This window comes from Akebia trifoliata, chromosome 9, assembly GCF_017979445.1.
Source record: "Akebia trifoliata isolate Shusen 1 chromosome 9, ASM1797944v1, whole genome shotgun sequence".
NCBI classification, from domain to species: Eukaryota; Viridiplantae; Streptophyta; class Magnoliopsida; order Ranunculales; family Lardizabalaceae; genus Akebia; species Akebia trifoliata.
In genome coordinates this window covers 11,246,654-11,263,441 of record NC_141383.1, presented here as the reverse complement: position 1 = coordinate 11,263,441, position 16,788 = coordinate 11,246,654, and the positions used below count along the sequence as shown (strand labels likewise).

Here is a 16,788-nt window from a genome sequence, read left to right as displayed (position 1 = left end):
CTGATACAATGTTAAATGATCACAGGACCATTCAGAAATTAGCAGGGCAATTCTTTTTAAGCAACGGTATTCTGTATAAGAAATCGCATCACGAGGTCTTACTCCGATGCGTGACAGAAGCAGAAGTGAAATGACTAATCGAGACCGTACATGGGGGAGTCTGTGGACCCCACATGAATGGTCACATGCTTGCTAAGAAGATCATGAGAATAGGATATTACTGGACAACAACGGTAAGCGATTGTTATACCCTACAAACCTAAGATGAACGGAGTAGTTGAAGCAGCCAACAAGAACATTAAAAAAATTATCGAGAAGATGGCAGTTACGTACAAGGATTGGCATGACATGTTGCCTTTTGCACTCCACGCCAATCAAACCTAATTCAGGACTTCGAGTGGGGTAACTTCGTATTCATTGGTATACGGAATGGAAGCAGTCTTACCCGTTGAGGTTGAGATTCCCTCCCTCCGGATCTTAAAAGAAGTTGAGTTAGATAAAACTGAATGGATTCAAGCTCGGTTTGATCAACTGAATCTAATTGAAGAAAAGTGCATTGTAGCCATCTGTCATGGATAGATCTATCAGCGACGAATAACTCGTGCCTATAATAAGAAAGTCAAGCCTAGAGATTTCTCGCCAAAAGACCTTGTTTTAAAGAATATTTTACCAATCTAAGAAGACATCAAGGGAAAGTTTCGACCAAATTATGAGGACCATTTATCGTGAAAAAAGTAATGACGAGAGGAGCTCCGATCCTTATAGAAATGGACGGACAAGTCTTCCCGCAACCGATAAATACTGACATTGTCAAGAAATACTACGCTTGAGAACTGATCATGAAATGACGAAAAGCCATCTTTGCTATCATAAACCAACTATCTACCCTAGTCAACCCTTTTGGGCTTTCACGTTCATTTTTTAACTAAAGTCTGGGACAAGTCAACAATTACAACAACAAAAAGTGAAAAACAGAAAAAACAAAAGCAGCAAGCAACTCCTGGCCTGCATGAAGATAAATTGTGAACGTCTAAAAATATAAAAAAATCAAAAAATTCAAAAACTCGGATACTTGATCTGAGCTCGACCCAAATCTCTAGTCTAAACAAATTTGAGAAACGCTGAGAAAAGACATAGATCACCTTTTCAAAACAAAAATAGACAAACCCCAGGTCTAACCCACTCTAGACAAACCTAGACCTCGACATTTTTGTATCATTCCACTACCCTAAGCTATAAACCTAAGCCAACGTTTCGTCCTATTAAAAGACCTTTCTGGTCAGGAAATGTTCCAGGGCAATACAGTGACGATGGTAGCATCAATGATCTTGCGAGTTGGTCTGGACCTCAAAGTTTTGTTACTCGTTGGAAGACTCGAGAGGGGAATCTAGGTCGAATATTCGAAAAAAAGAGTACTTGAAGTGTAGAATAGTCGATCTCGTGACTCAACTTGAGTTGCCGAACCATGAATAGTCATCAGCGAACTCAAAAGAAGAATCTAGATCTATTACTCAAGAAAGAGTGCCACTACAAGAGTAGAGTCGCCGATTTCACAGCTCAATTTGAGTCACCCAGCCACAAAGACGCAGAAACTCCAAATAAGAATTGCAATGTAAAAATCCAAAAAAATACAAGCATAGTTTGAAAGGACATAGTGAAAACCCAAAAGGGCGCTATGAGTGAAGGAATCAGACTATGACAAGATCAAAGCCACCGGCACGATGAAAATCCCAATAAAGACGTCGATGCGCAAAAAAATGGAAACTGGGTCTACTGAAAATTATAAATGGCACCAGGGGAAATAATGGTAAAAATAAAAACTCCTGGTCTGCAAGAGTATAAACTGTGAATAGCAAAATCTTCCAAAAATCCTGAGTCCCGAACAGATAATAGTCTTCCAATACCAGGGCACATAGGATGATTCTAAAGGAATCGAAATGATAATTGATACTTGTATCTCCTGTGTTTGGCAAAAGCATCAAGACCGTCACAACCAAAGATTTTACAAACTCTGAATTCATCGTACTCATTTGATAAAAGTATTTCGTAAGATTTCAAAAACTATTATTTTGGCCAATGACAACAAATCTAGATCTCATTCAACAAAACTTCATGTTTTCAAGAACAATAGATATACATGAGGCCAAGTAAGTACAAAAACTATTTTCTTTGCATTAATCTTTCAACATTTTTCATACATCCAGATAATGACAAGAAAATACAAAAAGGTGGGAATACAACGCAGTCAGTCAAACATCATGGTGAAAAATGAAAAAAGAGTCAAGGTGTTCCACCAAAGCATGGATCTGGACAGCCTGGCTCATCATCAACCTTTCAACATCTAAAGCATCGCGACTTACCAAATATACTGCAAAATCATCAAAATGAGGACACTTGGCAAGTTTGTCCCTCAACTCAGCAACTTCAGCTCGAAGCCTAGCCACTTCACCACTATCACTGGATCCCAACCGTGCAAGTTCGCATGTAAGTCGAGTAATCTCTTTCTGCATTTTCTTCTCGGACTTAAGCCAGATAGTCTGAATTCTTCGATGATCGATTTGAGACTCCTCCACTCGATCCCGATAATCAAATAAGGATGAAACACCACGACATGCTCAGGGCACTATCGATACCGATTACTTCCCAAAGATGATTTCTCGAATCCAATGCCAATATGATGGGAATAGGTGTGGTGCAAAGATGGGTTGACTCAAAACCTCAACTCGACTCCATTCTTTCACGAGTTGACTCAAAAGTGTAGTCGACAAAGGACCAGCCAACTCATTAAAATTCTCAGGGAGCACACCCTAATCATAGCCAAACTGTCGAAGAACCTGAAGCGGCACATAGTGAGTTGCCCCTTTGAGACCAACCAAAACAAGGACACGGGCCCCATCAAAGGCAATCACAAGAGACCCTCGAGGTTGGAACGCACCAACCCATCGCACCCCTTCATCATCAAGTTTGTAAATAAAAGAGTATCATTCTTCTATACCACTCGAGGTCAAGAAGGCAACTCACCTCGACATTAAGCACGAGATCGGTATTAACGCAAAATGGACAGCTTATTGCTTCGGTTGAAGCCACATGGTCCATGAACCAAAGCTACAAGAACAGGAGTATTTTAAACTTTTGAAAACTAAAAGACTCAATTGAAAATTCATACTAAGCTTGGAATCTACCTATAGGAGTGGAGCGTACCCACGAAAAATTCGATAATGACCGGACTTACAAGCCGTAAGAGATTGGAACATCTTATTCAAAAACATATGGGCCAACCAACGTCCTCCCAGACTTGTTGGATCACGTGAATGAGAGAGAGGTCTATGATGTCTCCGCTACCCGCAAACAAGAGTTGACTTACCACCATTAAAGTGAGGGCATTAAAATGAACCAACGGTCTCAAGGGATTCGTAAGGCACTCAACCAAGAATGATCTAGACATCATTTTCAAAACCGACCCACCGTCCGGGGTCTTCAAGAACTTACTGTTTATCCCCAAGAAATCGGAAATCTCGTCTCGATACCCATCACGCAAGGGTACAATACTTCAATCTCCTCAATAATGGGAGTCATTTCATGCTCCTCAAATCAAAAGAGGTTGAGTTCGAGAATCCAATACCCCAACATTGCCTCAATTAAACTTTATTGCAATGGGACTTTTGGCAAGGAGATGGTGAACCCCAGCTTGTTCAAACCCCATTGAACATTTTCACCATAAAAAAATCAAAAAAATAAAATAAAAAATAATAATAATACAAAAACAAAAAAAAATCAAAAATCAAGAAAATACAAAAACAAAATAAAAAATAATAATACAAAAAAAGTCAAAAAGATTTAAAAAAAATTCAAAAAACCTTTCGAGTTGTACTCAACTCTGATTTGTCAAAACACGACCAAAGAAACATCTGAATGTCAAAAATTCATCAAATTTTCATCAAATCCGAAATCTCACACGAGCTCTGCACCATCGAGATCAAGGAATTAATATGGTAAAACTCTGTCATACCCCGTGCTTGAGTAGCCATTTTCAACAAAATTCATCAATTCAATCGATAATCTGAAATCATGTTTTACAAAATTTTCTAACTCGTACAAATAGGGGTTTAGTCTATTCTTTGCAGTTCTTTGCATGTAATTCCAACAAAGAAGGATAGCTGTAAACACCCAATTTAAACGAACCCCTACTCGAAAGAGCCCAAGAATACAAATTTTTCAACAAAATTTGTCAATGGGCCTCAAAGGCCCAAATCATTCCAAAAAGGACATTTTGATCGAACCGAGGTCCCCAAGACCCCTTGATAGCCTAGTGGGCACACCCAAAAAGATTTGATGCACCCCACGTTCACCGCTCCACTCCCGAAACCAAGATTACCCGATTTTCAATAAAAGTTGCCGACAGGGCTAAAAAGTCCAATTTGCCAACACATGGCATTTTGATCAATCCAATTATTCCAAAAATTCCTAAAAAGATAAAAAAAATATATAAAATGAGACTTGGGATACCCACTACCCTCCATCGCTCTACTCTTGAATCAAATTATCCTAAGCCCACCTAAAGCCCATAAGCCCTCAACTCTCCAAAAATGCATTTCTCACCTTACTCCCTAACCTAAATTTAACCTCACATCACCAAAAAACCTAAAACATACTCACTATCGAAAACCCAATCCAAAATGACCAAAATCATCCCTAAAACCCAAGCCCAATACCCCTAAGCCCTTATCCATATCCAATTCCCATTAACCCTAACCCACAAACCACTACCCACATCAACCAATCACAATCTTGATCATCAAAGATTACACATGTCATCACCACCTCACACCTCCCTTATCTAACTACCTACCCCCATCACTTTTCTCTAACAATCCATCTACCCCATCACCTTTCTCTAACAACCCATCTACCCATATCACTTCTCTCCAAAAATCACCTCAACCCATACCCTTCCCTAACCTACCCTCCATCACTCTTCTCTAACACAATCAACCACCTATATCCTCTACACCTTAACCCATCACCTTTCTCTAATCACTTCACTAACTCACATCACAACCCACAACTCCCCTCATCATTTCTTACAAAAATCCATTCTTTTAAACCTAATCAACACTCATTCTCTCAATCAAACACTTACCCTCACCAATCAATTCATCTAATCACCCTATCTCTCTAGCCTTTTCAACACATGTCATCATCTCATTAACCCTCCCAAAAACCCAAATACCTAACTCTTTACACCCCCTTACACAACTCATTATCCTAAATCTAAACACCTCACCTCCTTAACCAACCCAACACTCAATCAAACACCTAATACCTTACACCTCCCATTCTCTCCATTACACATCACTCATCTCATCTCACCAAATACTCTAACCAAATGGATTGGGTAGGATCCAAACCATTTGAATCTAAACACAACCCATTTCCACTCATTACATAATTACCCTCTATTTAATTTCAAATTTCATACCCTCCACCCTAAAAACCCATGCCATTATCTATCATCCTAACTCTTCACCTCATTATACCCCTAAAATACCCTTCAAACATCTATAAATACCCCCCTCCTCTTCCCAAAATGAGTTACCAAGTCTTACTAACTCTCACTTATTTATTTTCACTCACCGACTTTCTCTCCCCAAGTCTTACAACAAAAAATACTCCATCTCAATTCTCTCATCAACTCTTCTTCACTCTTTTCAATTACACAAAATAAAACAAAAAAAAGGGGGACATTTTCCTAAATCATTAAGGACTCAAGAAAACATAGAAGAAGAAGGAAAAAAGAAAAGAGAAGTTTCAAGGTGGGTTCAAAAGAAACCCCCCTCCCCTTCTCTATCTCTCTACCCTCTCCTTTTCCCTCTTCTATTATCCCCCTTCTTTCTTTATTTTTATTTTAGAAATACTTCAGATGCAATAATCCCCCTCCCTTATCTCCAGTAGATCGGACTTCGGTCCAGTAGAAAGTATAAAGGTTGCAATCCATTTTGAAAACAAAATCGGTTTTAATCCCTCAACTGTTTTGAAGCAATTGGTGTTCGAGTTCTTCTCAAATCATGAGAATAAACCCATAACCATAGCCAATATTTTTCAAATCACACTTAGCTCCCGAGGCAAATGATTCAAATGATCATCTCCTTCAATGGGATGATTCCCTAATCAAGCCAAAAGCAAATCCCTACTAAGGGTACAAGATATCAACATGTGGCACTTTACTTTTGTTTTGCATTTTCAATTAAAATGACTGAGTTGAGTTGAGGTTACCACCACATGGTGAGGAGAAAAGGATGCCTAACACTTTCCATTTTCTCCAATCGAGCCGTTTACCCCGATCTCGAGGTTGATCGATACTTTATCCATCAAGAGTCACTACGTGCCAAAAACGACACATTTTTCAAAAAATGTGCATCGGGTGACCATTCATACCCTCTTACAATATGAATGATGACGACTCCAAACCTTAGTAGATATGACCATCGTAATCGAGAACCATGTATCTAGACATCCGTTCCAAGTAGATTTATGTTAATAAAATTGGTTGGGTGAATGATGCATTGATTTTGTAAATGTTATCTTTTATGAAAAGAAAAAAAGTCAGGAAAAATGTACTTATTTTTAAATTTTGAGTCTTGCTACTCGTGCCCACCATATATGTTCTTGGCACCCATTCACTCATTTCAGCCAACAATTATTTTATAATACACATCACACCCACTTGTAATAATTCTTAAAAGTCATTGAATGAATTTCAAAAGGTTCAAAATCGAACTTTTTTTAGTTGATTTGGTAGGTGCCTACTGAGCATCACAAAATCAATTATGTACTGAGATACCAAACAAAGATTTACATAAGAAAGTAATGTTTGGTGGGTATCTATCGATCGGATTCTATAAGTGCATACTAAATAGAACTTTCTCATGTAAATCTCTAGTTCGGTATGCCGAATTCGAATATTTGTGTATAAGGTCGGTAGGTGCCTACCGAACCTTACAATAAAGATTCAGTATTGGCATACCCTGGTTCCACTTTGTTAGATGCAAAGTAGAAGAATGATGAGAGAGAGAGAGAGAGAGAGAGAGAGAGAGAGAGAGAGAGAGAGAATGCAGAGAGAAGGTTAGGATTTTATTCGGTAGAATATGGAGAAGATGTGGGTGTATAGAGTAATATGCTATGGTTATAAGTGTAATTTCAATTTTTTTAAAGATTCCATTTTCAAAAGCTATTGATTCATATACCCCTTTATCATGTAAAATGGCCTAGACTGTGGACATGTAGCTTCAATTGCAAATGTCAAATGTGATGTTCCTATAGAGGAAGGGAGACAAAATTCAGTATAAAGATATCATTATATATATTTAACGAGTCATGATAATCGGACTCACTTTTTTCATACTGACTTTGACTTTGACTCTCCCTTCACACCACCGTACATCCTTTGCTTTGGGATACATAAGTCCAAACATTTATATTTTGTACAGTGACATTAAGGGGGGAGTAAAAGTGAGTATACAAAAAGGAATCCGTTATCAGGACTTGTTTAGTGGAGATTTGATGTTTAAAAAAAGGTTCTCTCCTTCAAATTATACTTTGTTTAGCCCAAATTTAATTTCCTACAACATTTGGTGCTCTGAATCATTCACATTTTATGAATTATATTATTAAGTAGTAACTATAACGTGAGAGGAAAATTGGTTTACCATTTCGTTATTAGTTTCGTTCAATACACCACTCCCAGCGCTCGCAAAGTTCAAGCCATTTGATGGATAATCCTTGCGACTCCCATTTACAATCTCCAACTCAGCCTCGAGATATGGCTTTTGCAAATCGATGCCAAGGAATTGGGCTGCATTGGCTCAATTTACATAAACATTCTCAATGAACGATTTAACAAATAAGAAGAAATTTTTTTTTTTTTTTGAAAGGACACAAATAAAAAGAAAGTAAAAAAAAAAATTGTAAACGAATCGAGCACTATTTTAAAAAGGTGATGATTTTTAATTGATTCGGCAACTTGAAGGCCATCTACCAAGTTTTTCATAATGAATCAATCACCTTAGTAACTCAACCAGAAATCGAAGAATGCGCAGTTCAAATCAAAATTTGAAAGATCATGAATGACCCTACATTTTTACATTAAACTTTACTAATATCAAAGTTATTTTCGTCAAAATCAATAAAATTACAATCACTTGACGGTGTTAGGACCTTAGTTATTTTCTAAAATTACAAAATTATCCATTTATTATCTTATTAAAACCTTAGTTAATGTTTTATTTTAAGTTGCAAAGAGATCCTTACAATATAAACTTACAATTCCATGTTCCATGTAATTAGTTTTCTAAAATACAAAAAGGTCCTTTTATTATTTACTTTCTAAATCACCTTATTTAGTATTTCCAATTACAAAATGATCTTTAGAACATAAAATTACAATCCCACGACCCCTATAAAATGGTTAGTTTGTTTTCTAAACTTTTAGAAAACTCCCATTACAAAAAGGCCTTTATGATATACTGAATGATAAAATAAGATAATCTGTTTGAAAACTTTGAAGTAATTATAAAAGTATTTAGTCATATATAACTATTAACTTTTGTATAACATGTGTGCTAGTTGCACATGCCACCTACTATCATACATGTCATGTCAAATCGATGTTTGGGTAAAAGTATAAGAATAGTTCGCTTGATTTGAGGTTAGATTAAGTATTCCTAAATGAAAATTATCACTTTCAATCAATGAGTGTTGGGCGTAGTAACCAGTGCTTGCCTCCAGAAAGGTAGAGGTCTTAGGATCAAACTCCCTCGTTGGCCACTAATAGGGATTTATCCCAACTTACCTTGTATGAGTGATTTTTAGTACGAGTGCAACCTCGTTTGATTTGGAACCAAATTAGAACCGAATGAACATAGACTAGTTAATTCCACTATATATATAAGAATTAGAACTAAACCGAAATGCACATCAAACCAAACCAAACTAAGGTAATTCGTCAAATTTAATAGATCTTGGTGTCAAATTTACCCCTTTTTCATGTCGAGTAGTGTTGCCAATATCCTATAAACCTACTTGGAAGCAAAATATTATTAAGGATAATAAATAAATAAATAAATAATGAAGATGTGATAATTCGTAAATCTATCCATCAAAAAAATCATTATTCTATGTATAAAAAAAAGTCATTAATATATATCTCCTATAAAGTAGTCACTGATTAAGAGTTCGGCTCTCGGTTTGATTCGATTTTACACAAGCCTTGAACCAATAATTGAATCAAATTAATCAGTTCTCTATCTTGTTAACCTAGAATCAAACAACAACTTATTTCAAAATCAACCAAACCAATCCAAAGTCACCAATTTGGTTCAGTTCTCGGTTTGAACCTGACCAAGTTGAGCCCCTAGTTTATAAGGTATTACATGTACCAGAGGGATTTAGGAGATATATATTATGTTCTATAAGGCCATTTGCCTAGGCCCTGCTAGTTGGGCCCACGGGTCTGGGCAACCCCACATCAAATATATATATATATATATAGGGTCAGGTTCAAGGGCCATATGAGAAAACATATGAGAAAACTTTCGACGGTAAATAAAATTTTAAAATATGGGTTAGAAATTTTTGATTGAGCTGATTTTTTGTGAGGATGATCTCTATGATGGGAAGATCATCCCAAAAAAAAATCAGCCCAATCTGAAACTTCTAACCCCATTAAAAGTGATTTAGAATGTGGACCGTCCATTTTTACCAATTTTAATCACTAATTTGTAAATCACTTTTGATAGATTTAGAAGTTTCTGATTGAGCTGATTTTTTGTGAGGATGATCTTCTCATCATAGTGACCATCCTTGCAAAAAATCAGCTCAATCCAAAACCTCTAACCCTTATTTTGAAAAACGAAAGTTTTCTCATATGGCCCTTGAACCTGACCCATATATATATATATATAATATATATATATATTTATATAAAAAAAAAAAAAAAATCACTTCCATCATCCTCAAAATCATAGAGCAAATTGAAAAAATTACAGAAATAAATGAATGGATGACTCACAGATAAAGTCTACAACGGTTCTCCCATTGGTGAATCTTCCTGTGGGGTAGTGGAAGAAATTCTGTCCGTATGGTAGAAAATCAGCCTGGACGGTGCAGTTCTTGTTGAAATGGTTGTTTCCAGCGTCGAAGATTGAATCTCCAAAAGTGAAAATTGCGGGAACATTGTACGATGATACTGAAACAAAGAAGAAGAGAGAAGAGCAGGCATGAGTAACAGCTTCTCCATCTGCACTCCTCAGATGTTTGCGTATCAGAAATGGCATTTTATAATGAGAAGATGCACCCAAAGAGATAGAGAGAGGCAAAGACAAAATAAAACAGAACGCACGATTGAAATGCATAAATGAGTGTTTTATTTGCAAAGTGGAAATGTTTTCCTGGATACCTTTGTTTTTCTTGTGGGTAGATAGTGTAAACATTGTTGGACAACAATTATCCAACAAATACCTTATCCCTATGAAATCCATGTCTGCCTCATCATATCTAGGGGTGTCAATGGATAGCCGAAATTCGAATCCGAATTCGAATTCGAATTCGAAAAATCGGATATTATCCGAAAATTTCGGATATCGGATTCGGATTTGGATGTTATTTTTGAATTCGAATGAATTTCGGATACGAATTCGGATATTGCGCTATCCGATTCGATAATATCCGCTCCGAAATAATATATGTATTCTGTATTTATGTTTTACAACAAAACATTTATTTATGTATATATAAGCTGTGTATTCATGTTTTATCAAAAACTTAATTGTTTTTATATCTTCTCTCACCTAACCCACACGAACCAGTCGAAGTAAATGGAACGACGATGGGGTTTCGACCGTGCGGGGTTGCAAGCTTCTTCTCGGCCGGCGACCATGCAGGTACGCATTTTCCTCTCTCTCCTCTCTCTCAGCTCTCTCTCTCTCTTCTTCTTCTTCTTCTTCTTCTCTCTCGGTAAAACCCATGCGGTGCGAACTTCATAACCATTGTCTTCGTCGGCTATCCATTGGCACCTCTCTCTCTCTCTCTCACACGTAGAATAAAACCCCATTTTTTTTTTATCAGATTCGAATGGAGTTGAAAAAATAAGAAAATCAATTTTTTTTACAGGGTAAAACCTCATCGTCTTCTGCCCTCAGCCCTCATCGTTTTCCACAATCTCAACCCCTCTCAATCACTGTCGGAATCTCTCTCAGCGGCTCACCTTCATCATCGGCGTCCACTGACAGGTCGAATCGGTCGAAATCTCTCTCTCTCTCTCTCTCTCAAACATTTGATTTTATTTATTTATTTTTTTTTTCGGATAAATTTCGGATAATTTTCGAATTTTAGATTTCGTATTCGAATCAGATAATATCGGATATCCGATAATTTATTCGGATACGAATTCGAATATTCATTAGTGATATCCGATCGGATTTGAATTCGAATTCGGATAGTACTAAAAATTTTCGGATTCGAATTCGGATATAAACTATCCGATCGGATATCTATCCGTTGACAAGCCCTAATCATATCTATCTCCAACACTAATGACCATCCTGGTAGAAAATTAACACCATTTCCCAATAAACAATTAGAGACACCCGAGTGCAATTCACCGACACACACTGTAATCCGCATACTAAAATTCTGAAGAAAAACAGTTTCCTTACTTAGTATGAATTTTAACCTTTACCAAGAGTCCTTGAGCTCAAATGGATTAACATATTGGCAATCCAGCACCACAACCCTCTTGAATTTATTGAAAACATCAGATCCAATTAGAATAAATTCAAAAAATAATTTGTTAGGGCTTGATCGAAGGTTTTAAAAATTGATAGCAATCAAACTTCCGCGCGAACTCCCAAATTTAAAATTAAAATTCAAGGGTGAAAATAATACATTTGTGAGATCGTTTTCTCAAACACTACAACCAAAATGCAAATTAGGAACGGTTTGTAACTGTTCCTAATACTGTCTAAAACGGTTGAAAGACCATCTCTAATCGAGGTGTCGTTGATGAGTTTAAACGATTGGAAGCTATTCAGATCTCAGGATTTGGAACGGATAAAAACCGTCCAGGTCTCAGATTTTGGAAGTGCTAAAAACCGTTCCAAATATGTACTTATAAAACAGAACGCACTACTACAAAAAATAAGTTAGACATCGATTTAAAATCTGATGTCTATGAGACTGATGTCCTAAGTTTAAGATTTTAGGCATCGATTACAAACTGATATCTTAAGTGGTCATAAACCAATATTTAAAGTGTTTAAAAAAATTTAATTAATTTTTTTTTCTATGCACCTATTACACACGATCAAAATAGACCCAAATAGAGAACATCGAGGTTCTCTATCACATTAATTTATACAAAAAAGAGTTACAATGGGTCATAATATACAAAATTACCCACTACTTCACCATCAATACTCTTAACCAACCATGCTTACAATAAAAACCCTATTACTAAGATGTCATTATCTTGATCCAGCTTTCATACAAAGAATTGCTAAGAAGAAGCATTATAGTTGTCCACATGGCATAAGGTCTCCTATTTATGAGAGAGTACCATTAAGTCGCATATACACATGCATCAACTCGTGAGCTAGGATCAACCCAGTTATTATTCTACACTAAGAGAAAAATTGTCGCTCAAAAGTATTTACCCAAGGACTTAAACTATATGAACTAAATATGTGAATCAAAATGTGGAATAAAAATATTACCTAGGGATGCCATATATAACAAGAATGGTTGTCACCTCACTATTATGGACCAACCTATTTGGTATGGTTTCCATACCACTAATTCGTTTCTCACGGGTCCCTGTCCTCCCTGAAATTTGGTATTAAGCAGTGAAAAGAATATCAAATCACAATAGCAATAAAAGTCTGATTTGGAAAGAACATAAAATTACAAAGAACTCTATTTTAGAAAACTATACCTGAAGTAGGTGGTGGTTGCGACAAAATGAAATCACAAAAAAAGTTGAAAAGCTCGTTACTCCTTCTGAAGGGTAGGACCAACACTTAAGGGAAACTATAGGTTTCATTATAATGACAGCAATATGGGTAACTAACTAGAAAAAAGTAGACTCATGCGAATTGAGTCTTGCATCAGATTTGCGATCAGCTTGTGGCTTTGCAAGAGAACACTCGAGAAGTTACCCTGTCAATGAAAATAAAACCCAACTAAAGAAATAAAACAGAAAGTCAACGCTAACATTTATCTTTTTTGTTGCATGTGCATCTGCAATTTTAAAGCTACTGTGAAAGTGTTAGATCCAGTTAGTACAATTACCACTTTGATCTTTGCTAGTCTGAAGGGGCTTGCATAGTTTTGACTCATATTGCATAACACTACCATCCAAGGAATTCATTAGAAAACATTTTTTGCGCATCGACGTCCTTTTTGGGATTTTCATCGTGCCGGTGGCTTTGATCTTGCCATAGTCTAATTCTTTTACTCATAGCGCCCTTCAGGTTTTCACTATGCCCTTTCAGATTATGCTTGTATTTTTTTTTCTTTTTCATTACAATTCTGCTCAGAGTCTCTGTGTCTTTATGGCTTGGTGACTCAAGTTGAGCTGCGAGATAGGTGACTCTACTCTTGTAGTGGCACTCTTTCTTGAGTAACAGATCTAGATTCCCCTCTCGAGTTTTTCAATGACTATTTGTGATTCGGCAATTCAAGTTGTGCCGCGAGATCGGCTACTCTACACTTCGAGTACTCTTTTTTTTCGAATATCTGATCTGGATTCCCTTCTCGAGTTTTTCGATGACTATTTGTGATTCGGTAATTCAAGTTGAGCCGCGAGATCGGTTATTCTACACTTCGAGTATTCTTTTTTTTCGAATATCCGATCTGGATTCCCCTCTCGAGTCTTCCAACGACTAACAAGACTTTGAGGTCCGGACAAAGTTGCAAGATCATTGGTGCTGCCATTGTCATTATGTTGCCCTAGAACATTTCCTGATAAAAAAGGACTTTAAGTAGGACGAAACGTTGGCTTAGGCTTATGGTAGTGGAAGGTTACAAAAAGATTAAGGTCTGGGTCTTAGTTTATCTAAAGTGGGTTAAACATGGGGTTCGTCTATTTTTGTTTCGAAAAAGTGATCTATGTCTCCTCCTAGCGTCTCTCGAACTTGTTTAAGCTGGAGAATTAAGCCAGATCAAGTGTTCGAGTTTTTTGACTTTCTTGATTTTTTTGTATTTTTAGCCGTTCATAGTTTATCGTCATGCGGGCCAAGAGTAATTTGATGCTTTGATCTTTCTAATTTTCTTTTCTTGTCTTTTTTTTTTTCGTTTTCATTCAGTTGTTGACTTGCCCCAGTCTTAGTTTAAGAAATGAACGTGATGGCTCAAAAGGGTTTACTAGGGTGTGATAGTTTGTTTGGGATAACAAAGATGTCATTTCGTCATCTCAGGGTCAGATCTTAAGCGTAATATTTCTTAACAATGTCAGCATTGATCGGTTGGCGGGAAGACTTGTCCGTCCATCTCTATGAGAATCAAAGCTCCTCCCGTCATTACCTTCTGCACGATGAATGGTCCCTCATAGTTTGGTCTGAACTTTCATCTAGCGTCTTCTTGGATTGGCAGAATCTTCTTTAAGACCAGGTCTCCTGGCGAGAAATCCCTAGGCTTAACTTTCTTATTATAGGCACGAGCTATTCGTCGCTGATAGATCTGTCCATGGCAATGGCTGCAAGGCGTTTGTCTTCAATCAGATTTAGCTGATAGAATCGAGCTTGAATCCATTCAGTTTCATCTAACTCTGTTTCTTTTAAGATTCGGAGGGGGGAATCTATACCTCTACGGGTAAGACTGCTTCCATTCCGTAGACCAATGAATACGGAGTTGTCCCAGTCGAAGTTCTGAGCGAGGTTCGGTAGGCGTGTAGTGCAAAAGGCAATATGTCATGCCAATCTTTGTATGTCACTGCCATCTTCTCGATTATTTTCTTGATGTTCTTGTTGGCTGCCTCGACTGCTCCATTCATCTTAGGTCTATAAGGTACAGAGTTATGATGAGTGATCTGGAAGTCTTCGCACATTTTGATCATATCTTTGTTCTTGAAGTTCTTGGCATTGTCAGTTACCAATCAGCTTGGAAGTCCATACCGGCAAATGATGTTATTCTTGACAAACTTCATGACGTTGCTCTTAGTGACACTGGCATATGAAGCCGCTTCTACCCACTTGGTGAAGTAATCGATAGCAACAAGGATGAAACGATGCCCGTTTGCAGCTTTTGGCGAGATCTGCCCAATGACGTCCATGCCCTAGAGTGAGAAGGGCCAAGGATGGTCATATTATGTAGTTCTGAAGGTGGGGCATTGATCTTATTGGCGTAGATCTGACATAGATGGCATTTGCGGACATGTTGATAGCAGTCACTCTCCATTGTAGTCCAGTAATATCTCATTCTCATGATTTTCTTGGCCAGCATATGACCATTCATGTGGGGTCCACAGATTCCCCCATATACAGTCTCAATTAGTTGTTTTGCTTCTGTTTCTACCACACACCTGAGTAAGATCTCATGGTGCGACTTCTTGTACAGAATACCGTTGCTCAAGAAAAATTGCCCTGCTAGCTTCTGAATGGTCCTTTTATCATTTGGCGTTGCATCTGAAGGGAGCGTTCGATCTTCAAGATATGCCTTGATGTCAGAATACTATGGCTTTTCTTCAGATTCTTCTACTTCGACTAGTAAGCAATAGGCTGGCTCATCTTGAATTCCAATCTCAATAGGATCGATGATTAGGTCTTCCGAGATGTTGATCATAGAGGCAAGTGTAGCTAGTGCATCTGGAAACTAATTCTTAGCTCTCGGCATGTACGTGAATGAAATCCTATCAAAGCGCGAGCTTAGTTCTTCCAGATACTCGTGGTAGGGGACTAGTCTCTGCTCTCTAATTTTCCATTCTCCAGTCGTCTAATAGACTACTCTAAGCTTGAATCTCCGAAAACATCGATCTCATCTACCTTGAGATCTAGTGCTGCTTTCAACCCTGCTATGCATGCGTATTCGTATTCGGTCTCGTTGTTAGAGCATTGGAATTTCAATCTGATTGCAATTGGCACGTGAGATCCATCTGGTTTAATCAAGATTGCCCCTATTCCGTTTCCTTTCTGATTGGCTGCTTCGTCAAAGTACATTTTCCTGCCTGGTTCGTCATCATCGCTCTCAATCTCGATAAATAGTATGGCTTCATCCGGGAAGTTCGTCTTTAATGGCTCGTAATCAGGAAATGGGTGCTCGACTAAGTCATTGGCGATAGCTTGCCCTTTGATGGCTTTTTGAGTAACATAGGTGATGTCGAACTCAGATAATAATAATTGCCACTTCGCTGTATAACCTGTTAATGCCTGTTTCTCGAAAAGGTACTTCAGGGGGTCCATCCTAGCGATGAGCATAGTCGAGTACTGAGCAAATAATGACGTAGTCGTTGAGATGCCCAGACTAATGTGCAGCAAGTCTTTTCAAGTGTTGAATATTTTGCTTCGTACTCGGTAAATTTCTTGCTGAGATAGTAGATGGCTTGTTCCTTCCATCCTGATTCATCGTGTTGCCCTAGCACACACCTCATTGACGTTTCTTGCACTGAGATGTACATTAGCAAAGGTCACCCCAGAGTAGGAGGGACTAGGACTGGTGGATTGAGTAGAAATTGCTTAATCTGTTGAACGCTTCTTGACAGTCTTCGTTCCATTTTTTTAGTGTATCCTTCCTGAGTAGCTT

The 16,788-nt window shown here is 37.6% G+C and overlaps 1 protein-coding gene across 1 annotated transcript in view; it reads right to left on the bottom strand.

The window, feature by feature from the left end:
* Positions 1–12,911, bottom strand: part of LOC147394291 (GDSL esterase/lipase 6-like) — a 58,611-nt gene extending 45,700 nt beyond the window's left edge. Inside the window, exons 1-3 of the mRNA XM_086453514.1 lie at positions 12,768–12,911; positions 10,067–10,243; positions 7,707–7,852 (exon numbers count right to left, since the gene is read on the bottom strand). Coding sequence (XP_086309640.1) covers positions 7,707–7,852; positions 10,067–10,243; positions 12,768–12,780 — 336 coding nt within the window. The 5' untranslated portion in view covers positions 12,781–12,911. The remainder of the gene's footprint in view (positions 1–7,706; positions 7,853–10,066; positions 10,244–12,767) is intronic.
* Between the last annotated feature and the right edge of the window lie 3,877 nt (positions 12,912–16,788).